Source organism: Toxorhynchites rutilus, chromosome 3 (genome assembly GCF_029784135.1).
Source record: "Toxorhynchites rutilus septentrionalis strain SRP chromosome 3, ASM2978413v1, whole genome shotgun sequence".
In the NCBI taxonomy this organism is placed as follows: Eukaryota; Metazoa; Arthropoda; class Insecta; order Diptera; family Culicidae; genus Toxorhynchites; species Toxorhynchites rutilus.
In genome coordinates this window covers 114,000,799-114,027,271 of record NC_073746.1, presented here as the reverse complement: position 1 = coordinate 114,027,271, position 26,473 = coordinate 114,000,799, and the positions used below count along the sequence as shown (strand labels likewise).

At 39.1% G+C, this 26,473-nt stretch overlaps 2 protein-coding genes across 2 annotated transcripts; one reads left to right on the top strand and one right to left on the bottom strand.

Moving 5' to 3' along the window:
- The first annotated feature begins 5,203 nt into the window (after window positions 1-5,203).
- LOC129775311 (suppressor APC domain-containing protein 2) lies at window positions 5,204-12,898 on the top strand. Its single transcript, XM_055779910.1, has 2 exons — window positions 5,204-7,366; window positions 12,250-12,898. Exons 1-2 carry the CDS (start codon window positions 6,251-6,253, stop codon window positions 12,664-12,666), a joined length of 1,533 nt encoding a protein of 510 aa, XP_055635885.1. The 5' UTR covers window positions 5,204-6,250; the 3' UTR covers window positions 12,667-12,898.
- Window positions 12,899-21,862: 8,964 nt separating this feature from the next.
- Window positions 21,863-22,987, bottom strand: LOC129777860 (probable palmitoyltransferase ZDHHC24). Its single transcript, XM_055784418.1, has 2 exons — window positions 22,912-22,987; window positions 21,863-22,853 (listed from the first exon to the last, which is right to left on the bottom strand). Exon 2 carries the CDS (start codon window positions 22,850-22,852, stop codon window positions 21,992-21,994), a length of 861 nt encoding a protein of 286 aa, XP_055640393.1. The 5' UTR covers window position 22,853; window positions 22,912-22,987; the 3' UTR covers window positions 21,863-21,991.
- Window positions 22,988-26,473: the final 3,486 nt, after the last annotated feature.

The following is a 26,473-nucleotide window of genomic DNA, read 5'->3' as shown; positions in this document are numbered from 1 at the left end:
CGATAAAATCCTGCTGCCGTTCCTGAACGAGCATCACGGGAATGGGAAGTACGTCTTCTGGCCGGACGATGCGTCTTCCCATTACGCCAAGAAGACGCTGGCGTATCTTGGGGAGAAAAAGATACCGTTCGTGCCGAAAGTTCGTAACTCAACAAACTTGACCCAGTGCCGCCCAATAGAGGATTTCTTTGGCTCACACAATTGGAGGGCCAAGGACACGAAGCAACTGACTACAAGAATCCGGAATTGTTTCCGGAAAATGGACGTAAGTGCCGTACAACGTTCTTGTGAGAGCATCGCGACAAAGTTGCGTCGAACAGCAGACCACGGCCCTTACTCAAACATTCACTGACATTTATCGGAAGAAATTACATTATGTTGTTAATAAAAACTACTGAAATCGACGAAAAAACAAAAAAAAAAAATTTATTTGTGAACGAAAAAATTCTCATTTTTTATTTAACACCCGTTACACACCACGTTCCATTCAAACCACTGCTGCTCGCAAACTACTATAGTGAAAAACGTGTTTTCGTACGTTTATAGCAGACACTGCAAGCTTCCGAACGCACTATTGGTTTTTCCCCCCACCCCTTCAGGGCGTCCTCCAGGCGCGCAGTCTCATTATTTAATAGCCATACCTCGTATAGCATATAAAACAATAAATCTTAGAAAATTTCCGATTCGATTGGTATGCAAATCGTTAAAATCCGTTCGCAGCGAAAATAGTTATTAATGTAACTTTATTTCATAAAGAAAAATTAGTGGGTTATATCTATGATATAACCGCAAGGTTCACGTGGAACTACCTTAGCTTAGCAATCATTCGTTTGTATTGATTTAATTCTTGATTGAATGAAACAGTTTCCAAATTCAATTGAGTTCAATATATTTGCTCTGTGAGTGAAAAAAATGAACAAATGCCGTGTAAAGTCAATTCATTTATTGTGATTGATTGTTCTTCGTTACAAGTAAATTTAATGACGGACCTTTTACGTTTGGTATGATGACTAGAACAAAATATATGTACGGAAGAATTATCAAACGTTTGATGAACCAGCCTAAGGCTGAAAATCTTTCCAATAAAGACAAAAAAAAATTATCAAACGATTATTTTATTTTACATTTCCCTCTGAAGTTTACATCCCAAAAGTGTACATACTTCTCGAATCTCGAATTTGCTTGAAACTGGGAAGTTCATTCGCTTCTAGTGGCTGCACGATTTTCCCAGGTTCCTAAGTTGAGAAGATCATGTTAGGACAGACATATTCCACTCTGCACAAAGGCAAGCGAGGACAAAAGTACTCGCAGTTTGCATTTATTTGCAGAGCCGATTTCCCCAGAAACCTCGGTTTTGAAGTCTGTGTTAGGGAAACACATTTCAATCGGAACAAAAATACCCCCGATTTGTATGAATTCGCAATGCCGATTTCCCCACGCTTCATGGATTTGAAGTCTGTGTTAGGGAAACACATTCCAGTCGGGACAAAAATACCCCCGACTTGCATGAATTTGAAATACCGATTTCTCCAGGCACCTTGGTTTAGAAATCTATATTAGGGAACACATTTCGGTGGGAACAAAAGCTCCCCCTACTTTCGTGTGTTCTTTTTCTTCTTTTTGGCTTTAAGAGGGTTTAAACTTTTCAGTTCACTCGCCTCTAGGCTCTTTCGTGTGCTTGCAATGCCGATTTCGCTGCTTGGTTTTAAAGTCTGTGTTAGGGAACATTTTTCGATGAGAACAAAAGTCCCCCTACTTTCATGTATTTGCAATGCCGATTTCCCCAAGGCTGCTTGGTTTTGATGGCTGTGTTAGGGAAACCGTAAATCGGGCCAATCAAAACGATGCAGTTAGGGCGTTTAGATAACGCCTAATATTTTACAGTTATTCAATTGTTTATCTAATGAAAAACAACATTTTGTTAGTTGCGATAGATGCGTAGAAATATGGCACGAAGGACTGCTCTATAAAATTAAAAATATGCTACCACAAGTATATGAATTTATGCGTTCTTATCTACTGGGAAGAAAGTTTCTTGTTCGGTATAACCAAACTCTATCACCAGAGCAAGAAATTTATGCTGGCGTTCCTCAGGGCAGTGTTCTTGGACCAGTCCTCTATCTCATCTACACAGCTGATCTCCCGACCGCGCGTAGCTTAATGACTACAACATTCGCAGATGACACAGCTATTCTCAGCAGTCACAAAAACAGAACGATTGCTTCACGGGATCTCCAGGAACACATAACGGTCGTGGAAAAGTGGCTTCAAAAATGGAGAATTAAAGTAAATGAAACAAAATGTGTTCACGTTACGTTCACGCTTAATAAGAACACATGCCCACAAATTAAGTTCAATAGATCTGCAGTACCTCAATCGAATGAAATTAAATATCTTGGTGTACATCTAGATCGTCGTCTAACCTGGAAGAAACACATAGATGCGAAGAAAACGCAATTGAAGATGCGAGCAAAACAAATACATTGGCCAATCGGGAGGAAGTCGAAATTGAAACTAGAGTTCAAATTACTTCTATACAAATCCATGCTGAAACCTATTTGGCATTACGGCTGTCAACTATGGCAAACAGCTTCAGCAAGTAATATCGAAATCATCGAAAGAGTACAAAATAAACTGCTAAGACAAATTACTGGCGCCCCTTGGTACATCCGCAATAGTGTCATACATCGAGACTTAGGGATGGCGACGGTTAAAGAAGAACTTCATAAAACGAGGAGGAAAGATGCGGAAAAGGTGAAGAATCATCCAAATCCACTAACAAGGCGACTCGGTCAACCTATGGTAACACGTCTGAAGAAAAAAACCTTAATTATTTGAACGTGGTCAAACGTTAGTGTTGTGCTCCAGCACACATGTGAAATTTTACCTGTAAGAATTAACAACAAATGTAATACTTTATTATGTTAGAACTAAATGTATAACCAATTATTGTTATTTCCACATTATGGAAGATTCAATCAATGTATGTATGAAAAAAAAAAATATTTGCCCAATATTTTAGACGAAGCATCTATTGTCATGAAAGGAAAGCATTTTTCCCATGTCAACATATCAACACACCACGCGTTGAGTGGTGGTGGTGTGGTGTCCGATTCGCTTCTTCTACTCTACGCACTGCCGGTGCTTGAGGTGAAAACGCAAGAGAAACTGTACACCATGTTCGAACATCATGTGAAACATTGGGATTAAACATCGTATGTCCAAACATACCACGAATACAAACATGTCACATTTTCTAACATAGGTACGAAAAAATCATGTTTGTACTCAAACACAAAACTGTGAACAGCAGCGTGGACATGTTTATTCCGGACGCAGTGTTTTTTGTGAAACATGGAAGACTGCCTAATACTTTATGTAGAACAATAACTTCTTTTTTATATTTCTTTACTTTTCCAATTTTTCTCGCCGTATAAACTTTCCTCGGTAGGAACAAAAGTTCCCCCCTCTTTCATGTATTTGCAATTTGTCGATTTCCCCTAGGCAGCTCGGTTTTGATGGCTTTGTTAGGGAATACATTTCCGTAGGAAAAAAAGTTCCCCTTACTTTCATGTATTTGGAGTGCCGATTTCCCCCAAGCAGCTTGGTTTTGATGTCTCTGTTAGGGAACACATTTCGGTGGGAGCAAAAGTTCCCCCTACTTTTATGTATTCGCAATGCCGATTTCCCCCAGGCAACTTGGTATTGATGTCTCTGTTAGGGACCCGCTGCATGTGTCGTCAATTTCGACCATTCAGAAGTGGGTATTTCCGTTACAATAGGGGTTGAGATTTTTCAATTGTTCGATAGTTAGTTTCATGACATATATTATTTACTTCAATATAGAAAATTGTTATGGAGTGCCGAAATCGATTGACGCAAAAAATTCATCAATCCATCATGAAACGACTGAGCAATAAGCATTTGAAATTGGACAATTTTCGCGATGTGCTCGATTTTCTATTTGTACCCCAATATGTTCCCGAAAGACGTAATCCTACGTCAAAAAGTCGCATGGGGCTAGATCTGGCGAGTACGGGGCATGTTCGATTCACCGACAGCACGTTATAGGCAGGTGTGTTGTTGTTCGTGTTTTTCGTCACACACGATTTCCGACACGCACTAACGGGTGTTAAATAAAAAATGAGAATTTTTTCAATACCTTTCAGTAACCCTATCAAGTGATGCAAACATCTCTCCTATCCAGTACGAAATGTTCGAGCTATAAGCATTCGAAATCTTTCATTTTTTCCTGCATGTTCTGTGTTTAGGTTTTCATTTTACCCTCCATATATTCCGGTTAGACGTAGTCCCACGTCAAAACGTGACCTGTTGTCTGATTTGGCACCCTAAATGAAATACGTAGTCCTATGTCAAAACTAATTCCGTAGAATGACATCGCTCCTAGTGCTGAACAAGTTAACAAAGTTTCGTGTTGATTGGTGGAATGTCTCGTTTATCTTCGTGGACCGAGATACCAATTCCAACATTCCCGGTTTGGTTGAAAGTATGCTGAACTGCTGATTGAGAACAAATAAGGATTTCAGCATTATTGCATTCATGTAGAATCGGTGTTAACAGAAAAAAAAATTAAACTTACATCACGCAGTGTCGTTCGTATTGTTTCCAATTTAATTGTTTTCATAGTTTAAAAAAACATCTGCTGTTCTAATTCGCATTCAAAGCATTTGTTTCTCAATTCTACTGAGACCAATCACTGTACAGATTAACGCACGATACTACAGTCCGCGCTGGATACCACCTCTGCACATGTATAGATGAAACGACCAGTCAGTTTGTTGCTGGCCAGAGGAACCAGTTTGCCAGTTCGTCTGGTTCGTTATTTCGTTCCGTTGTTTGTCAATGGTTTAGTTTTGTTTGTTTGTGGTGTAGCTCACCTTTCGGCAGTGATCCAGGTGCAGCGAATGAGAGGAAAAGGCTAGCAGCTTAACGGAGAGAATCAACACGTGCAGCATCGTCAATGAAGCTGAGAATTTGGGTGCGAATTTCGAAGACTCGATCTGGCACACTCGAAGGGAAAGTCACGTTGTGGCCGTCATACACTATTCGTGAGTATTGATCGTGTGTTCAAAATTCTGTGTGCCTAATTCGGCTCTCCGTTATGTGCACTCTGTCACACAGCATGAAGACAAATTGGATTCATACTTAAGTTTTGCAGCATCAAGTTACCTGCAGCACCGATTTGGCTGTGTTGGGAAACCAAACTGTCTGTCTACACATAAACTATACAAAACAAACCCACCAAAAGAGAGGGAAACACAATATGGTCGGTGTGGCTTTGCTGAGACTGCTCGTACCCACTTTGCTCACTCTCCAGTTTTTTTGTTAACCGGCACACCAACATTAACTAGCGGAATCAGGTATACCTGTTGGCACAAAACATGGAATTGAAAAGCTGTCGTTTAGTATAGTTTTGTGCATAAAGTGAACCAGTCGGTCGGTATCAGTCGCCGTTTGGTGGCGCGATTGAACTCGTTTGGCCAGTGCGTGTCCGGTTTGTTGGTCAGTATGCCTCCCCCCAATTAGTGTTGCTTCCAATTCAAACCGAAATGAAGTGGTTTGCGTTGTTTCACGCCATCGGATGACCATTTTTATACAATCGCGCATCGTCGAGTGTCGTACGTACAATTCGTGTCACTCTGGGGGTCGTAGAAGCAATTTTCGAATGAAAAAGTGGTACCGAAAGCAGCTGCAATCGTTCAGTGATTGTTAACGAAATTGGGCTTTTTTGTGCTCTGTTAATCCGGGGTAAGAGGGCAATTATGCAGTGCTGTTTTGGTATTGTTTGCAAATTCGTTCGGGCCTGAGACAACGTCGCTGGAGCATCGAAAGGGTGCTTTTTGACACGGATGCTACAGCCAAGAAACAGGATCAACGGGAGGCTACCGCAGTTGGGAAGTGATCATTAACTGCAAATCGTATGCTGACTAATCGAAGTGAAAACGCCCATCGATTGAATTAAAGTTTTATCGTTTGATAGTATTTCGAGTTCCAATACAAGATAGATCAATTCTGTGTTATGCTAATAAGTGCAAGTTACGATATATGGTGTTACAATTCGAAACTGGTATTTCATTGGAGTATCTTGTCACAAGAAAATACGAGTAAACAAGCAGTCTCTCGAGTGAAGGCACTAGAAAAATGTGGTCATAATATTCGGTTGTGCGTGGATGTTTAAATCCTAGTGCCATACTCCGCGATAGGTTATTTGACCAAGAGTGAACGCGCGATGGCGACAACAAATCGTAATCGGAAAAACATTCTCACACTGAACGGTACCGGCGGACTGCATCATCATCATCATCACCAGCCGCAGCTGGCACAACCACAGCATCCGCTTCAGGAGGGCACCGGAGTGAGCCAAGTCGAGGGGCTCCCGAAGCCATTTGTGTCCGCCATGCGCACGCTGTTCGATATTATGGACGACCAGAAAACTGGTTTCGTGAAGCTGGCGGATATCGAAGATCGCTGGCAAGACGACGGCTCCAAGGGTCTGCCGAGGGGTGTAATTGATAGTTTGCGCAAGGTTACGCCCCCTACTGGGCTGCTTTCGTTCGAACGTTTCTGCAGCGGACTCAAAATCTGCTTGCTTCGCAATCAAACCGAATTGAGTAGAACCAATCGACTGGCTAAAGATTCAGAAAAATCACCCCTCTCTCCAGCGAAGCTCTCTGTGCGGCCTCCATCGGCTCCGCTGTTGGATTTGGACATTTCCAAGCCCTCCTGGACTAGCAATAGTGCTAACACTGCCACCGTTCGTCCAAACAACGCAATGCCTGCGCAGAAAACTTTAAGTATGCCACAGCTTAATCCGGACAGCGATTTGGATCTCATTCTCGAGTCACCACCAATTATACTGCCAGGAGCCTATGGGCCACCTAAACCGCCTCGTGTGTCATTAAATCTCGAACGTGTCCAAACCAGTACCAACATTGACAAAGCCGAAATCCGCAATGCCCTTCAAAACTGGCAAATGTCGCTGCTCATGAGCGAAACGGATAAGTCCGATAAGTGTAATCTTCGCCTGGCCCGTGGATCCGCCGATGGTCAGATTGACCTCTCGAATACGAGTTCATCGCCCTCTACTGGCATGCATTCGACCGGTTTGTATCTGAAGAAGAGTGGAAGCGGCAGTGGCAGCAGCAGACGGCGGGAACCCAGGAGACACACTTTGCAAAACGGAATCGATTACAATATGCTCAAGCGGCTCAAGCAAATCGAGCAGGAGAAGGACGTCCTGTTGCAGGGACTGACGGCGGTGGAGAAGGCCCGGGATTGGTATTTGAAGCAGCTGTCTATTGTGCAGGATAAAATCAAATATCTGGGCCGATGTGGATCGCATATGGTGAGTATTGCGAGACCAATTATTTGACTGGCGAAAACGATTCGCATGAAACTTGACACTTGTTAGATGTGAGCTGAGTTGAGAATGAGTTTGGCATTCTAAACCGAACGGACTTTCCTTATTATAATGAATACAACTACTCAAATCCAGAAGATATGCTAATAGCTATAATTTGCATCTTAATTTGGATGCAGACCCATATAAATATTTTATGCATTCATAAACAAACATAAAATTACTTATATGCTGAGCTACTCCAAGTGTATCTGTAAGTTCTTGTTGCGTTTGTGACGGATCTTGATCGAGTAAAGCCTCCAATTCTTCATCCTTAAACTATTTTGGCGGTCCGGAACGTTCTTCGTCTTCCAAGTCCAAATTACCACTTTTAATCGTGCAACGTGGTGTCTGACAAGTTCGCTCAGTTGGTCACCATAAACTTCCACTAAAATGGGATGACTTTCCGCAGCTTTTTTCTTCATATTTGAGTAATGAAGTAACATTCCCCGCAAAAACACTCTCGTTGGTACGAAATTCGACATATTCGAAGTGGCAAAAAACTACGTTGTTTACGCTTCAACTTTTTGACATATACTGAAAAAGACGCGTAATGACAGAAGCTTTCCAACGAATGTCTGGAAATTTGATTCACTGGAATAATAATCAAGTTACGCCATCTGTAGTAAAACCGAAGAAACTTACTGGTACACCTAATGGATTATGATTCAAAAATTTATATTTTGAATAAATTTTAAATTATGAATTAGACGGACGTTATGATTTGCAACTTCCGCTTCGTGTTGACTCTGTGTACAGTAGCTGGACGGTCGATTCATTCATGCATTCATTCTCAAGAAAGATGTATGTCTTAGGGTACTCATACTCCGTTAACCTTACATACTTCTTGCTAACATGATGTAATACTTACCAGGATCCGAAAAACGCAAAATACCATCACAATCAATTTTCTTCAAAAATCACAACACTCGAAACAGCCGAAACGAGGAACTGATCCTGAATTTTGTTACGTCATTTCAGTTGTTAAGTATGCTCAAAATGCATTTTTTATGAATGACTATTGTTTTAACTACAGATGTTAGAAATTTCTTCGAACAATGCAAATAAATTATTATAAATGGATTGAAGCACTGGATTGGATTATTTTTTTCTCAAAGTTTCGTCATTTGTTTTTTTGCCTGAGCAGTGGTCTTAATGCTTTGTCCGACACTGTATGCACCAGTTATCGCAATTGAGCAATTCCACCCCAAAACAGCCGGCCGCTGACCCGACCCTCTCCGATTTTTTTGAAACTTGGTTCTTATGATGGAAAGTACCCAAAATTACAATTTTTATGACCAATTTAAATTACGACAGATTTTTCTAAAAAGGCGTATTCAAAATCATTGATCTTTTTTCTCAAAAATCGTAACTCAAAATCCAGAAGTCTGGTTAAAATATGATGTTCGACAAAGTTGTTGGAACATTATTAAACTATTTAGAGAAAATAAAATTTTGAATGCACTGTTAAAAAATGTTACACAAAAATTGAACCTAATATTAAAAACTTTCATGTCTTTCATGTCAGTTACCATATTTATTGTTCATATATTATGAGCCGTGAGCGGAATAAATCGCCCCTGAAAATAACTGCAACAGAAACAAAAAGGAAAAGTATATTGTGGCGCGGGAAAGACATAGATATAAATTCCTCACAGAAAAAGGTGTTTTTTCTGCTATAAATTACATTTCGCATTCGTGTTTCGAAATTAATTCTGGGGCTAGTGTAATGGGAGTAAAGGCCCCATTTAACGAGGATAAAGAATCGAGACTGCCCAAGCCGCCAAAATAACGCGATCCGAGTCGACCGCCGACCCACCGTCGGAAGGGGCGGTCTCTCGCACACAAAGCCCTGTTCCACTGATTAGCCGAAATGTAGAAACTAATATGGAGAAAAAAAAGTTCTGTATCATCACGACAACGCACTGTCACATACGTTCTAGTTGGACCAATCACGATTCCAATTTGTTGCTCACGCACCATGGTCAAAACTTGAAAATATTATATACAAGGTACAGTCGTTGCTTTGACGAATGCATTATTTAATAACAGAGTTGTTTTAAAGTGTTTTAAAAATTATTCCTAATTTTTGATGTCGTGTTTTGCTCTTCTATTTTTTTATCGAGTGTAGTTTTTTGCCCACTTCGAAATACGATCGATACGATACGGTTACAGAAAATGTCGGTTCATTTACACACTCGTTTCATTTTTAGTCGTCAGCGTAATACGAAACCTTTCCCGCAATAGTTCGGATTTTTTTCAGAGGATACTAATAGTGTGTTACAAATCTTTTTTTTATGCTTAGTGACCATTCTGTATTGAGTATCTAGATGGTTTCCAAAAATTACATCAGAAAACTAACGACTCATTGATTTTTTTTACTTACCTTGCCCGAAAAGGTATTTGTATTGCTTTTTACACCCCTATTCTGCATTCCGCGGATTTGCATTTCGTTCGAAACCATCATTTCGTACGAGTTATAATTTCGTGTTCCCTATTTCGAACGTTTTGCCCATTTAATGATCGAAGAGAAACAAATCAAACGAAATGCAAAAACAACTCAAACGGAATACGGAATGGAATTTTATCAAGTCGTTCGAAATAGTTTTATATAGTTAGTTTCCCTCCGCTTAAAACCTTATCAAAACATTTATCTATATATATATAGAAATGGATTTCAGTCTGTCTGTCTGTCTCTCTGATAGTTATGGACTCGGAAACTACTAAACCAATCAACATGAAAATTGGTGTGTAGGAGCCGGGGAAGGTTCTTATGATAGTTCCAGACCACTCCCCCCTCACTAAGGGGGGACTGCCTTACAAATGAAACACAAATTTCTGCATTACTCGAGAATTAATCCAGCAAACGAAACCAAATTTGGCATGTGGAAGTTTTAGGATGCAATAAATGTTTCTATGGTGAATACACACTCCTCACCCCTCTCTAAAGGGGGGCTGTCATACAAATGAAGCATAAATTTCTGCATAACTCAAGAACTAATCAAGCAAATGGAGTCAAATTTAGCATACGAAGGTTTTAGGAAGCAAGAAACGTTTCTATGGTAACTAGACACTCCTCCCCCTCTCTAAGGGGGGGCTGTCATAAGAATGAAACACATATTTCTGCGTAACTCAGGAGGCAATAAATGTCTCTAAGGCGGTTTGACACTCCTCCCCCTCTCTACAGGTGAAGAGGGGGAGTCTGAATAACTCCAGAACTAATCAAGCAAATTGAATCAAACTTGGCATATAGAGGTTTTAGAGGTCGATAAACGTTTCTATGGTGGTTCGACACGAAACGTTTCCCCCTCTCTAAGGGGAGACTGCCATACAAATGAAACACGAATTTATGTATAACTCGAGAACTAATCAAGCAAATCGAGCCAAATTTGACATGTGGAGGTTTTAGGGGCCACGAAACATTTCTACGGTGGTTAGGTACCCCTTCCCTTCTCTAAGTGGGGGGCTGCCATACCAATGAAACCCTAATTTCTGCATAACTCAAGAGCTAATCAAGCAAAAGGAACCAAATTTGGCATATGGAGGTAATAAATGCTTCTACGGTGGTTTGGCATTCCCCCTGAAAATAATCTGATATTATAATAAAGAGTTTTGGTAGAAGTACTAGGATTTTTTTAGTAAAAGGTAATTTTAAAGGTATTTTTGATTCAATCAATGAACAATTCTGCGATTGAACTCATGAACAGCGCTTAGTAAGAAAACGTGGATGTGATAACAAAAAATAAGTTTTGGGCGGGATGAAGTTTGTCGGGTCTAGCTAGCTAGCTAGTCACTTATAAAATTCGAACAGTTTTCTAGAGAGCATTCAACGGCAAATTAATAAGCCGCTGACTGACCACTCCCATATTTTTTAATTTGTTTATTTTTTCTAAAAAAATCATATCTTTGAAACCTGCTGCCCACCTTTTTGCCATAAACTGACTTTAATTCAAAAAGTACGCTGCTTAGCACGATTCAATTGCTTTCATTTGAGAAAGTTTAGCATGAAATTCTGTTGTGAAACATCAGATTAGTGGAAGGATAACAGCGTGGTGTCAAGGAAGAAATTTTAGAGTGGTTGGAGAGCTTCAGTTTGGATCATACATTTTTGGAAAATTAATAAAAACCCATAAAAAATATAAAATTTTATATTTCTTCTTTACCTTACTTGGTTGCATTAATTTCAATGTTTTACAACTGTATTCTACGCAAGAAAAATCTTTCAAATGAGCAGCATAATCAGTGAAAGTAGCGACTTTCTGATTTAGAGTCAGCTCAAGACATAAAATTAAGCTTAAGAAAAGTTCAAGAACTCTGTGATAGCTGAGAATTAACCCAATGCGTAGGAGGATTTTTTTTCATCAAATGTGATCCTTTATTATCTCCTGAAATATTCCGAATCAGCTACCTAATTCCACGTTAATTTTTCAGAATACTGGCTCAATTGTTTGAGGTTTGACGACTCATGAAAAAATAAATAATAATTCCTAGAAATTGATGTATGACTATGAAAATATTAAAATTAATTCCTAGAAATTGGCGTCTAAGATTAACTGTCCCGAGCGTGTTGTAAGTGTTTTATAAAGCGTTAACAGCTGAAATGTCGTCGTATAACGCGGTGTTCCGATTCCGGTCTAAATCTGAGACGAATGCATTTTGATTTTTTTTATCGGGGAACTTCCCAAGTCTCAACGAATATTGAACCGAAAACATATAAATTTGATAACCATTGATGCTACTCAACGCCTCATTGAAGATGTTTCAGATTAAAATGTTGTTGCAATGATGAATATGCTTTTATTAACTTCACTGTCCTTCTTTTCCTACAGGAAACATGGTCCGATGCCCACCAGGAAAGACTTGACCTACAACGAGCACGGGTGCTCGAGGTCAATCGTCATCTGATGACCCTGGCAGAGAGCTGGGAACGAGGTGGCTTTCCAATGCATATGAATCTAGCCCTGCGTCCTCCTGGTGCCGTACCCTACCATCACGTCCAGCCCCACGTTCAGCCTCAGTCTCAAGCGGCGGGCACCGTTGGCGGCAGTCAATCACACCAATCAACGGAATCGGTCAAGCGTCTCAAACAACAGAATGTCCAACTCTCGGAGGAGGTCAATCAAAAGAACGAAAAGTTGTCACTGCTGGAGAGGGAAAAGTCCTCCCTGATAAGAGAACTGCTCCAGCTTCAGCGAACCAACCGAGCCAGCAGTATGACATCCAATACCGAAGAGATGGTGTTTTGAGAGGATTGATCCCAGTTTGCCATGTGGATATAATCGTGGATTGCCATTACAGATTTCGTACATTGCTTTTCTGAGTTACAATCGCGCTAGTCAGTAGCAGATTAACAATGAGGAATAATCGCGGAATAAATATACGAGTAATAATCAGGAGTTCTTCCGATGTGATGCTAACGAAGTATTCTGAGTGCATTTTTAATTTGTTTTCGCAATAAAGAATAAGTTTTATATGACAGTTTTTGTCTTTTAAAATTATAATATTGCGTAATATTGCTTAGTTTGAATCAGTTGACTCATCACCCATAAGTCTTTCAAAATGAGTTTAATCTTTTTCTATCATATTCAATATTTGATGTTTTGGTATTGTTTGGTTTATTAAAATAAATTTAAGAATATACTAGAAGCCAAACCAACCGAACCAAACTCATTCATTTATTCAGTTTGTCTTAACTTCTTTACAACATGGCCTGATGTCCTGCCCAGCGTATCTTTTGATCACATTCTGGACACTGGGTTCACCGGTGAGTATCGTGAGCTTGTGGTTCATCCTTCACCTCCATACGCCGTCCTCCTGTACACAGCCGAAGATGGTTCTTAACACTTTGCGGACCGCTCACGAGATTTCTCGCTTTCGCGTTCCTTCTTTACGGACTTGTGTGAAATTAGCGGATAGAAGTTTCTGCTGCGTGCAAGTTTCTGTTCAACGTCTTGCTGGATTTAATGCATAATGAATTATTTCAATTGAAATAAATTGATTGTTTATCAAGTAACAACCTTCAAAATTATGCTCATTAGATAGAGAATTGAATCATACATGTTTCCACATAATTCTTTTTTTTATCGTTACAGATAAAAGTTATAGACCGAAAAGTGAGTATGGGTCAATATAGGAAAATTTACAGAATTTTGAAAATCAAAAAAAGTTGTTCGAATAGAGTTATCGAAGTTATTCGATAAAGAAACATTTTCTTAATCGAAAAAGGGTATGGAAAAAGTTATAAGCCAAGTTGTGTTAATTATGATAAAGAAAATTGAAGAAAGTTATTTGAAAGGACCCAAAACACATTTTTGAGATAATATTCTTTGGGTGGAGGCGATCTGGCGTAGTGGTAACATCCATACCTCTCACGCAGAGATCACGAATTCAATTCTCACTCCCGACATTCTTCCAAAAATGGAAGTAACAGTGATGAACCAGCCGAAATGTGTTGAAAGTCACTATAATATAGACAAAAAAAAAATTCATTGAATAGGGATAAATTTTCGTTGGCCGGAAAAGGGTTTGAAAAAAGGTATGGGCCAAAATGTATACAAGTTGTAGTATGGAAATTAATAAATTTATTAAAAGTGCAAATAGAACTTTTTCACACTCGAAAAAAAATATGATGGAACAAAGTGCGAAGTCGAAAATTTTAGGCGATTTTTAAAATGTCAAAATATCAACGCATGAAGATGAAATATAAATCTCTTTAAAGCATAATTTACTAGGATTTACACGGAATATTTTACAGAGAAATTTGTATTTCGATGTATGTAGATGTAGTGGATAAAAATATCGGGAAGAAATGAGAAATCGATTTCTGTTTTTTCAAAGATAGCAAATTCAATCAACGTTATCAACTATCTTGCATTTGATTTCTATAACGTTGTTGTGGACCATTCAGTATTGATATATTATTGCATGAACGAAAAATTTCGAATTCGTATTTTATAATAAATAGTTCAATAAATAATCAACGAAAAACAGTTTTGAAAACTCTAATAAATTCTATACATCCAGGATTTTTTAACGCATGGGATAGAATTTTGTTATAATTTGCCGCGGTACATCATAGTAGATGTACTTTGAGTATTTTCTCAAATTTTCATTTCCAAGCCTATTGAGAATGGGGAAATAAAGGAAAACTCATTTTTTCACTATATTTTCACAGATAGGAGAACATGAATCTTTTCTTATTAGTATCTGAAAAAAATCATACATATCTATAAAAGGCGTAGGAACACATTTAAATACGAATTATAGTAGTACTGGATCTCTAAATACAAAAAAAAATCGTTATTTCAAGATTTTTTTAGTACTTCAATTTGTTAGGAATTTAATTTTTGATTATGTTTCTCGATATATCATAGTAAGATGCACTTTCAGTATTTTTTCAATGTTTTATCTCAAAGCTATTGAGAATGGTGTGCTAAAAATTGAAAGGTACGTTTTCACCATAGATCCTATGGATATGGATTCGAAAAATAGTTAAAATTTCTGTACAATAGAAATTTTTACTTCCTTTTTACTTTTTACTTCCTTATTACTTTTTACTTCCTTACCCAGACAGACCCTTTCCCCCGTACAACTCGTGAACGTTTTGGCCAATAACTTTTCTCAAACCCTTTTCGGACCAATGAAAATTTGGCTAAAGATAAATAAAAATATTCTTTATCGAATGAGTACTATCTCGAAAATGTGTTTTGGGTCCTTCCGAATAACTTTTTTCAATTTTCTTAATTTTAATTTATTTCACCCATACAACTTATTTTTTATTAATTCGTTTATTCTTACAGGCTCAGTTACATAAGTTTTCAGGAGCAGAATTCTTAACTATATTTCTATAACTATAAATGAACAATTTCCTAATTCTATGGTTAGTAAGGTAGAAAACGGATTACTCGCGGTTGACTCCCTCCCATACAACTTGGCCTATAACATTTCTCAGACCCTTTTCCGATTAATAAAATTGTGGCTGGAAGATAGGTGAAATATTTCTCTATCGAATAACTTCGATAATTCTATTCGATCAACTTTTTTTTGATTTTAAAAATTCTGTATATTTTCCTATATTGACCCCTGCTTACGTTTCAGTCCATAACTTTTCTCTGTCACGATTAAGAAAAAAAAAGAATTATGTGGAAAGATGAATGATTAAATTCTTTATCTAATGAGTATGATTTTGAAGGTTGTTACTTGATAAACAATCATTTTTTTTCAACTGAAATAATTCATTATTCATTAAATCCAGCAAGACGTTGAACAGAAACTCGCACGCAACAAAAACTTTTATCCGCTGAGCTTTCATCCGCTAACTCCACACATAGAGGCGAATGAACTGCAAAGTTTAAAGCCTCTTAAAAACTTGCAAGCAAAGCAAGCAACTTGGCACAAGTCAAAACATGCGGTCCCAGGCGTATATTTTACATATTTCTTCCCGGTCCTTAAAGTGTTAACACCCGTCGTTCGAATACTCTGGGTGTTTACAAGTCTTCTTCGTGTTGTGCGCATCTTAACCATCGCTAACGTTTGCATTGAAAAAATGGACTTTATTCGGATGGTGGTAAAAAAACTAATACAGATAATTGAGTTTGATCAATTTCTCATGGAAGGTAATTATATTAGCCCACTTGCAAAAAAAATCTACACCCTTGCGAGTGGCCTTCCGGCAGTTAACCGGAACATTTGCCATGGCGGGCGAAAACATGCGTGTAGGCATGTTTTTGAGTTCTTTCTTCGTTTTATTTATCAATTCCTTCTCAGTTTTCGCGACAAAATTGTTAGAGTAGATCTTACGCTTCAGGTTTGCCCAGAAATTCTCGATGGGACGCAACTGGGAGACGTTGGGTGGGTTCGCCGACTTGGGTACAACATATTCAGCCGCTCCATCTCCTTTAACGTTCGCTTCGAGTAGATCCGGCCAAAGCACCGCGTCTTCGCTCATGGTATTTCTTGATGATCGATACAACTTCCGGCAGGCACTTCGTACTATAAATTTCCCCGTTCACGGCCAGTCCGGAGTTGAAGAAGAGCGGCTTTGACATCCCGTTCTCGCTAATTGTCATCCATAGCAGCACCTTCTTGGGGAACTTGGTGTGTGAAATAAACTTCACTTCGGAGCTCACTTCCTTCGTAGGGGAAGTAAAATACGAAGTGCCCTGCCAGTCGTTGCCATCCAGGTTGAGATAGGTCTCGCCGTCCATCACCACGTCGCGATTCGCCGGGAAAATGAACATCGTTTGGAGCTTCTTGTTGCTCAGGGGCGTCGGCCGTCAGGAACCGGACTTTCATTCGATGCTCTGATTGTTGTACAATAGTGCGAAGGAACAGGCGTATCTGGCGTCCACAAAGTGCCGCACGATGTCCGTTTTTGATGCGGCGGGGTACCGTTCTTTGAACGCGCACACTTCTGAACGGAGTAGCTTCACGGTTAGAGTTCGACTGATGGAGCTGTCATTTTTTTCCTGCTGACTCATGGGTTACTATGATTGATGCTGCATGGGTTGTTTCGTCAGTGCGTGTGAAGGTGAAGAAACCCATGAAAAATCGGCAATTTTTGTCCCTTTTTTTAATGCAAACGTTAGGTAGTGGTCCGAATCGATGTTAGCGTCTCGGTAGGTTCGGACGTCAGTTATGTCCGAGAATCGTTTATCAGAACATGGTCGATCTGAGATTCTGTTTGGTGGAGAAATTTGAGTTGGACGTAAAATACTGCGTTAGGCCATATTGTCAGCGGTGTCGAAATCGGTGAGTCTTAGGCCGTTTTCATTCATTAACTGGTGTGCGCTGTACATACCAATTACAGGTTTGAACTCCTCCTGTTGATGTTTTGGGCAGCGTTCGTATTCGTGTAGGCTGACCAAATAGTCATGGACTAAAAACAGGACAAGTAAGCAAAAAAAACAGAAATCCCATTTTTTAAAGAATTTTATTGAGTGAATGAAACCGAGAATGCAACAAAACAATGAAACATACAGACATTCCATGCCAAACATGGACAGTGGTTCTCAGATTTCGTTGAAAGTGGTAGTTTTATTTCTTATCTCAAAATATTAGAATATTAGAAAAAGAGAAAAAAAAGATTGGTCTGAAAAATCTAATGAAAAAATGAAAAATACGTGTCTAATATTTTCCGATAAGGAACAAAACTACCATTTTCAACGAAGATCTGAGAACCACCATATCGCTTTGGCCTGGAATGGTTGTATATGTGCCTGCTTTTTTCTCTACCGGGAAAGAATATTTTGATAATTATGTTTTTTTGGAAGTTTTCTCATAAATTTTGTCACAATCCAGATAAAAATTCTATTCGACAATTGCTTATATTTTCAATATTGAGTCGTGACTTTTCCGTTGTCCCCATTATTGTTCATCAAAGAAAAATCATTCCAACTGATGCGGTTCTACCAGACACACATAAAATATAATGAGTAAGCTAAGTTATGTTGAATGATGGACCCTTAATACTCAATTTTCACATTCTCGGGTTGATTGGCCACCACCCAATCACACGCTACAGCATATTGCCCATCACATTGAAAGCAGTACCTAGCTCATTTGTGTTGCCGCAGCTCTGGTAGAATGTATAGCATGTTTGGACTCTACAAAGAATGTGATTCAAATGTAGATTTAGCTTATAGCCCATAATACTTATAATTGTTTATTTTCGAACGATGTATGAACTGTATGGAACTTCACAGACTTCAGTGATTTTTCGGAAACTTTTTTTTCAAAATTGCTCAAATGTTTTCGAACAAAAAACTAGAAGTGGGTTATATCTTTGATATAACCTCAAAGTGGACGTAGGACTAACGTTGACATAAAGGTGCTGCCCCACGGACGCTACTTCTAGTATATAGTGAGCTATGTGATAGAAAACTAAGGTATAGCATCGTAGAAACACCAACACTAGGAGATGATAGTTAATAGTCATGACTTGCGAGTAATAGTTTTTAGCTATAACATAGAGAAAATAATTTTATCGTGTGTACACTCTAGTACTAGTTTTCATGTCATAGCTGCTAATACTTATGACAGACATACAGCTGTACTACCGTTGTACTTCGAAAAATGTATGTCTGTCACCATGTACAGCGCTAGAACCAAGCAAGTAACTCGGTACAATCGCTGTACCTGTACCGACCTATTTTACCGCTGTACATGGCTACAGTTGTACTGTGCGCAGCGCCATAGACGGTTAGTGGTGGGTAGCATAAACAAATCGAATCAAAACACTTGGTAAACATTCTTTTCATTGACTTTCTCTTGAGTTAATAACTTTGACTGGAAACTTGCTTGTTGTGTTTGATAGCTAAGACGCTAAATAAAAAAGACGGGTGAGTAATGTCGGGAACATAACCGGAGTGACGTAGGACTATACAAAGGGGACAGCTTTTGCTAAATATATTTTTTAAATATATTGTTTTATTTTCTTCTCCTACGTGAATACCCACCTATCTACCTGAAAAATGGATTAGTTTACTGTTTACTCTTTATGAACATGTTGGGGGTTCTGAAAAGAACTTTTGTGTTGTGTTTTTGCTTTTTTTTACAAACTTTCTCAATTTTTTCTTTTTTTTTATCTGTATTATAGTGATTTTTAACTCATTTGGCTGGTTTGTCACTTTTTACTTCCATTTTGGGAAGAATGTCGGGAGTGAGAATTGAACTCGTGATCTTTAGCGTGAGAGGCATGGATGTTACCACTACGCCAGATCGACTCCACAACAATTTTTTCTTACTATCTCATAGTTGATTCTTTATTTTTTTTCTGAAGGCTTTGTACTTATTAAATGTTCAACGCCGGGCATCTTTCGGCGTATGCACATATCGTACAATCAAAATGATGGCTGTGATAGGGAATGCATAGGTGGTCATCAGCTTATTCACTATCATATATTTCACTATTGAGCACATTACCGTACCTTAAACTGTGGTTTCGAAGACGAATGAATTGTAAGATTTGTATCTCCGCAAACAAAGTAAATAGAAATGAAAAAGAACTGAGGTTTTGGAGACGAACTCTACGATATGTCGAGAATTAAACTAGCTATAAGCGTTCTGAAAAACCAACAGTAAATTAACACAGGATTAAAGTCCTTTAAAATAAGGACAGAGCAGCAGGAAATACATAGCTCATCATGTTGCTCCTTAGTTATGTTTCTATACAATGCAGATGTAACGTCAGTCAATTTTCAACATCAGTTATCAACCAAAGAAAGCAGTTCTTGGTAACGAGAAAATTCGTTAATGCCATCCTGCATACGATGTGTTGTAATTTGAAGCCACTTTTAATTCGGAAACCATGCATGGGTTTGTGAAAACTGAATGATCAATTTAAAAGACCCCAAACCAATAAGTTCAAGAACAACCATAAACAAAATAAATCAGTTTATATTATATGTCATATTATGTCACTTTAGAATGCATTGGTGTTGTGTAAAATTTTTTAATAACTCTTCTTTGAAAGGTTTAATGGCCCTGAAAAGCGCCGTGTTTTACGGTGGTTGGTTTTGCCACCAAAACAGTCTGTATAAACTAACTTTTTCCTTCTTCTACCTGCTGCCGTTTTGCGATTGCGTTTGCCACTTGCTGAAACTAGTTGTTGCCATCGAACCGAATGTGTTCTGTTCTGTAGGCGGGTTTTCTTATTGTCGTGAGCAGCTTTGCAAGCCAACTCGAGCACTCCGGCGGCCGAAATTCTATAACCGCTATTAGGTATACTGGTGCTCCGGCACCAATCCGTTGATGCGATGTGATGTGAAACGATGCCATACAACCACCACCAACACTGATTTACGGTTTGAAAGAGAATAAGATATTTTTCAGCGGATTCGCGCATTTTGTACTTTAGCGGTACACGGTCACAGGATAGAGTCAAATCGGCTGACTCAACCAAAGGGGCGAGTCCAACGAGACGAACGAAAGAGCGTTAAAAGGCAGCGATGGCATAAAAATACATTCATTACGATTTGTTCGCTCGTTGGATTCACATGCAGGCTAAAAAGGGTCCTTTTCAGGATCACAACATTATCTTTAATTTGAAGAGTTTATTGTTTTGTTATCACTCGATATCCCCATCTTGTTCGACTAAACCTTCCTGTTTAACGATTGCGTTTACCACTCGCCACAGCTTTCACAGTTGGAAAATTTCTTCCCTTCCAGCTCGTGACATGTTGTACAGTAAATTATATTTAATGCGACGCGCCGAAGTGCCACTCAGTGTCGCATTGGAGGCGATTTTAACCTGTAATTGAACATTTCCGATGACAGTGGTACAGTGTCGACTTTCAATGTGGGGTCATAATTTGGATCTCTATGTTTGCAAACAAATTATGAAAACATCAATTTGTGTTTTATCATTATTTTGGATAATGTTTTAGAAAGCATTGAACTGTATTTCCTAAACTCTTTTTTGGAAGGTTTAATGGCCCTGAAAAGCGCCTTGTTTTATGGAATGGTTCCAATTTAGAAAACTTAGTACTCGTGGTTTTGAAAAAAACCATTTCGAACGCCCTCGATGCCGCCTTGTTCTGGATTTGCCACCAAAGCAGTTTATATAAAGAACAAACTTTTTTCTTCTGCTACCTGATGCCGTTTTGCGATTGCATTTGCCACTCGCCACTCGCTGCAACTGCCTGTTGTATTGATGTCCACCGAACCGAATGTGTTCTGTTCCGAATGCGGGTTTTCTTATCGTCGCGAGCAGCTTTGCCAGCTAACTCGATCATTTCGGCGGCCGAAACTATATAACGCCGGCTAGGTGGACTGGTGCATTGGTACTAACGCGCTCGGCCTAGCTACCCTTGCGGGGAACTCCAGATCAACACGGTTCGAGCGGGATTTTGCTTTTCCCTTCACTTTTCCTCCTTTGCCATGTCCAGACATGGCTGATTGGGTTGGTTTGTTGATGTGTTGTGATGCGAACTGATGTGGTGTACGGTTTGGATGAGAATGATCGTTACGGCAGCGGAGCGGGGATTTTTAAGCTGACTGGCTGGCTCGAGAATTACGTATGTGTGAGACTGCGACCAATGTTTCGTTCATATTTTTTCTTTTTCCTTTCCAATCGGGTTCATTGTATTTCGCTGCTGCTCTGGTTGCCCGTTTTGGTCGGTACGATTTGAGGAGCACAAAATGGACCAATCAAAAATGGGCACATAGTGCATTTGGACAATGCTTGATATTTCACAATTATTCAATAATTTATCTCAAAAAAAATGAAATGTTATTCGTTATGATAGATACGTAGATATATTTCCTATCAATTGATGCAAAAACCTTTGCGACCTATTGAGAAATGCTCGAGTTATAAGCATTCCAAATCTTGCATTTTTCCCTACTTGTTCAGTGCCTAGATTTCCATTTCACCCCCTATATTTTCCGGTTAGACGTAGTCCTACGTCAAAAAAAAATGAACGAGAATACAAACAAGGCACACTTCTTAAATTTTGTTTATTTTTTTTAAATAAATTTAAAAAAATGAAGTCATTCAACAAAATCACTTTTTTCTACAATGAAGTACACTTATTTAGATAAAAATATCAGGGTGTATATATTCGTCTTAAACTATTTACTTTTTGACGCCTCCTGCTGAATTGAATCCCAGTTTATTCCGTTGTGTGGCAATTCACTTAGAATGAAGGGAGACAGCCAGGTTAAATGCCATCGTTTGCCCAGCACCATTCTCAAATTCTCCATTGGTCCAAGATCGTAATCACGGCAGTTACGCTCGTGTACGACTCTCCCGCTCAGAATCAGCTTTCCGTGGTAAACCAACAAAACACCCGTGAAGCACATCCCCACCATATTGATTAAATAAATGACTAGATAATACTGCTTCGTTGAGGTATCAATCACCAGCATCGCTAGCGGGAAAACTATTTTCAGCAGCGAGGTCCAGTTACGAAACTCTTCTCCCCGAACGAACCACATGAAATAGTTGTTAAGTATACTCGCGTATGTTGTCGCAATGAACAGGTACAGTAGAAAAACAATGAAATAACGATGATTCTTGTGACCGATGCAGCATCCCGTGAAGACGCAGTGGTGATCGCGTTTCAGTACACACACCCCGCACGTGTTACAGTGCCAAGATCGCGGTGGTGCCACTGCTTCACATGTTGAACATAACCGCCAGGATATCGAACTGCCGCCAGCGGAAATCACAACATTCGCTGGTGCCTGGACGATTTCATTTTGGCAACTTGTATCGCACATCACGGTGGCTAGCATATTGGCACTGATATTGAACAACAGAAACAAAGCTGGCATCAAATGAATCCAATTGTATATGGAATCCGCTCCATGGATATCTGGAATCACCACGTACACTTCGAACCAGAAAGTTATAGGGATTATCGCAGCCATAAAAGCTGTTGCGACAGCATCCTGGATTGTACGAGGTAGAAATCGCCTTCTTATTTTCATCCTAGAAGATTAGAGCTTTTATTTGAGTTATTTCTTGAAATAATCAAGTCAATCCATACCTTCTTCTTGATAAAATATGTTGTCCTCCCCCACTTTATTCATAAACACATCATTGAAGCTAAGCATAAAGTACTGTCATTGAGAATCGGTTTTGTTTGTATCCGAGACTTCGTCTGATGTGCCACAAGTCAGCGCTGTCTATATTTCAGTAGGAGAAATAAAAATGAACCTCGAAATCGATGAACCGAATTCAAAATTGTCGTTGTATTTGAATACAGTGAAACTTGTTCTCGAGCGACTTTTCTAGTGCGGTATATGAAAAGGTACATATTCGACGAAGTTGGTGGCCATTCATTAGGTCGTATGAATAAAACAAAGTATTTACGTTATTCTGCCCGTAAAGTAAACTTTCCTAGTATTTACTTGAATTCGTATGAATAAAAGTTTACTTTACTAATTTGATTTTCGAATTCGAACATAGTTTTTACTTTGTCAAACATCTATCAACTGATTGTTTAGGTTTCGTTTCAAAACGTTTTTTTTTGGACAAAGCGTAAATTCGCGATGAAAAAGGAATAGTGTCGACGTCTGGTGGCGACTTTCAATTAGGGACCATAATTTGGGTCCCTATCTCGTTAGTGTAATAACTATCATATTAGAAGACACGAAGCCAGTTTTCAAATGTTAAAATTTGAATGAAAATGTTCACATCATCAGATTCAAAGTATGCTCATGATCATACTTAATTATAACGAAGTAAATACTTGATGAATGCTGTTTTTTTCATACGAAATCAGCTAAACTTCCATTTTCGAAAAGTAAATACTTTGTTGTTTCTTTTATTCATACCAAATGTAGTAAAAACTTAATCTCACTGCTCGACTGTTCGAATGAAGTAAAGTAAAGGTGAATTTTGTTTTTATTCATACGGCCTATTGTATTTTTCACTCCTTTATATGCATTTCATTGCACTACATGGTTATCATAATCTTGCCTAATCTCGAAATAGCTGCTTACAAGTTGAACAGTAGTCGGAGTAAGAAAAACACCGAAGTAATAATCCAATAATTAACATTCAGTATGGTGAGACGGTAAGTGATCTTTCGGCACAGGAAAGCAGAAATGAATACCAATATTTATTCAAGTACCTAGAGGTGAAGTGGAAAAACACCGAATTATTATTCGCTAACGCTCCGTCGGACTCAACCAAAGGATCGTCTCCTATGTTTGAAACTAACCGGGCAATCGGTGAAACACAGGCCTGATCCCCCCACACACGATTTATAAATACCCGAGGAGTAGACATAACATTTCATTAGTTTACCATCAAACCGCTCAAACGTCTTTCCACTTTAGTCCGAAAGATTATATTCGTTGAACCAAGTAAAATAAATGATTATGATAATTAGGTAAATAAAATATGTGTTTACCGATTTTTAATTCCAACCACAGACAGACATTGATCAGCCTATGTATCCTCGTGTGATACTATATGCATGCAAATAAATCCCCATTCAAAGGTCAATTCAATCTGTTTGATCTAGAAGTATCAATTGAGGGCCGATTCGATTACTTCCGGATCACCGGTGGCCATTCCGGGATCACAATCTCAGCCTAAACTCGAAATGGCTGTGTACCAGGAGATCATGTTCTCAAGTTAGTCACTCTCCCGCTTATCTACGTATCGAAATCTTCAATGCCAATTACCAGCCTCATGTTGTGTTTAGTTTGTTCAATGCTTATTGACAAGACCAAAGAGATAACCTCCTGAACTGCGCAGATGAGTGGACCGCTTAACAAAGTAACAAACAAAAATAAAAGTTTGTTACGCACATAAACGTAACAAACTTTTATTTTTGTTGTAAGTAAAACGCATATAACGTGCGTTTTACTTTTTAATCTAATAATAATTGACGTCAACGTTCCACGCTTTCACTTTAATGGACTAGTACATAATGTACTCGTAACGCTGCCATAAAAATTTTCGGACGGCGATAAAAAAAAAGCACAAAACATAATTAAATTCCAGATTTTTCATTTTCCATAAAACATGATATTATTGACCACATCACAAAAATATTTCGACTCCCTGTCGTTCGGCCTCCCCGCAGTTGATCGGAACTTTCGCCATTGCTGTCGAGAACATACTTGTTGGCATGTTTTTCGTGTATATCTTCCTTAGCCATTAGTTTAACCTCCTTTTTGCCACAAAATTGAGGGAGCAGACCCTTCGCTTCAGGTTTGCCCAGAAATTCTCGGTGGGTCACAGCTGGGGGACGTTCGGAGAGTTGGCAAACTTCAGAACAACATCTATCTTCAAGCGGTCCTCTAGCGACTTCTTCGCGTAATGGGCGGAGGCCAGGTCCGACCAAAACACCACATTCTCGTCCGAATGATATTTTTGAATGAAGGAGGCAACTTCCGGCAGAACCTTTGTGTTGTAAATCTCCCAGTTCACCGCAAGTCCCGAACGGAAGAAGAACGGCTTTGACATTCCCTTTTCGCTGATGGTTACCCAAAGAAGCACCTTCAATGGCAACTTGGTGTGGGTGATGTACTTCACGTTGGAACTTACCTCTTTGGTGAGGGACGTAAAGCAGCTGATTCCCTGCCAGTCGTTGCCAGGGTTACCATATCTACAGAATAATCTGTATTTCTACAGATTTTTAAGACTTTTTGAAACCAAGAATCTGTACATACAGATTACAGATTTTTGGGATTTTATACAGTATTTACAGATTTTGACGTAGGACTACGTCTCTCATTTCTGTACCGGGGTGTAAGTTCAAAGTTTCTAAAACGAGAGAGTGACGCTGAACTGCAAGGTTTTGAACGTTAATACCTCTTTTCCGGCTGAACGGAGTGGTATGATAATTATTTCATTCGAAAGACAAAATGTCCACGAGTTATATGATTGTTAATTGTTGATCCGAAAACTTGTTTCAATAGCTTTAAAATTGCTTAGAAAACAGGTTATTGAAACCGTATATAAACTCGCATACGCTCTGGAAATCCATTCAGTTGATGTGGCGATGTGAGAAGAGGACGGTCGCACTCAGACGCCTATGCATTATGGTCTTCTTTTCCAAATTCATTTCTCTTCTGCAGTTGAATCGATGGCTATAAAACATGACACTTCCTTTGCTTTCGTTCATTTCTACCTCTACTCGCGCACCGTGAGGACTCGTTTCATTGGGACCAAGCAGACAGCTCGTAAATCTATCGGTGGTAAGGCACCGCGAAAGCGCACCAGCCGCAGGAAGTGTGAAAAAGCCACATCGCCAGCGACCGGGAACCGTCGCCGTCGTGGTGTCGATGATAATTCGATACAGATGGGTGCCATTGACTATGGATTTGATAATGAAGAATACGAAATTTGTGATAGAGGATATTTCACCATATCGAAGAAATCATTTTGATGAAAGCTGCGTTACAAAATTATTTGTGTACGAATGCCGCAAACGATAGTCGATTCAAATTTGCGCTGGGGCCTCGATTCCTCCTTTGAGCATTAATAATCACTTTCTGGCAAAACGAAGTTGTATGATAATCACATTATTTCCGTTTCTCTTCTGCAGTCGGACCTAACGGAGCATTTAGCGAAAATCGAGGTATCGATGA

Excerpts from the sequence above, each read along its gene's own strand:
- LOC129777860 (XM_055784418.1), bottom strand. The coding sequence starts at position 22,852 with ATGAAAATAAGAAGGCGATTTCTACCTCGTACAATCCAGGATGCTGTC.
- LOC129775311 (XM_055779910.1), top strand. The coding sequence starts at position 6,251 with ATGGCGACAACAAATCGTAATCGGAAAAACATTCTCACACTGAACGGT. Across the intron at positions 7,367-12,249 it reads GCCGATGTGGATCGCATATG|GAAACATGGTCCGATGCCCA; the intron begins GTGAGTATTGCG and ends CTTTTCCTACAG.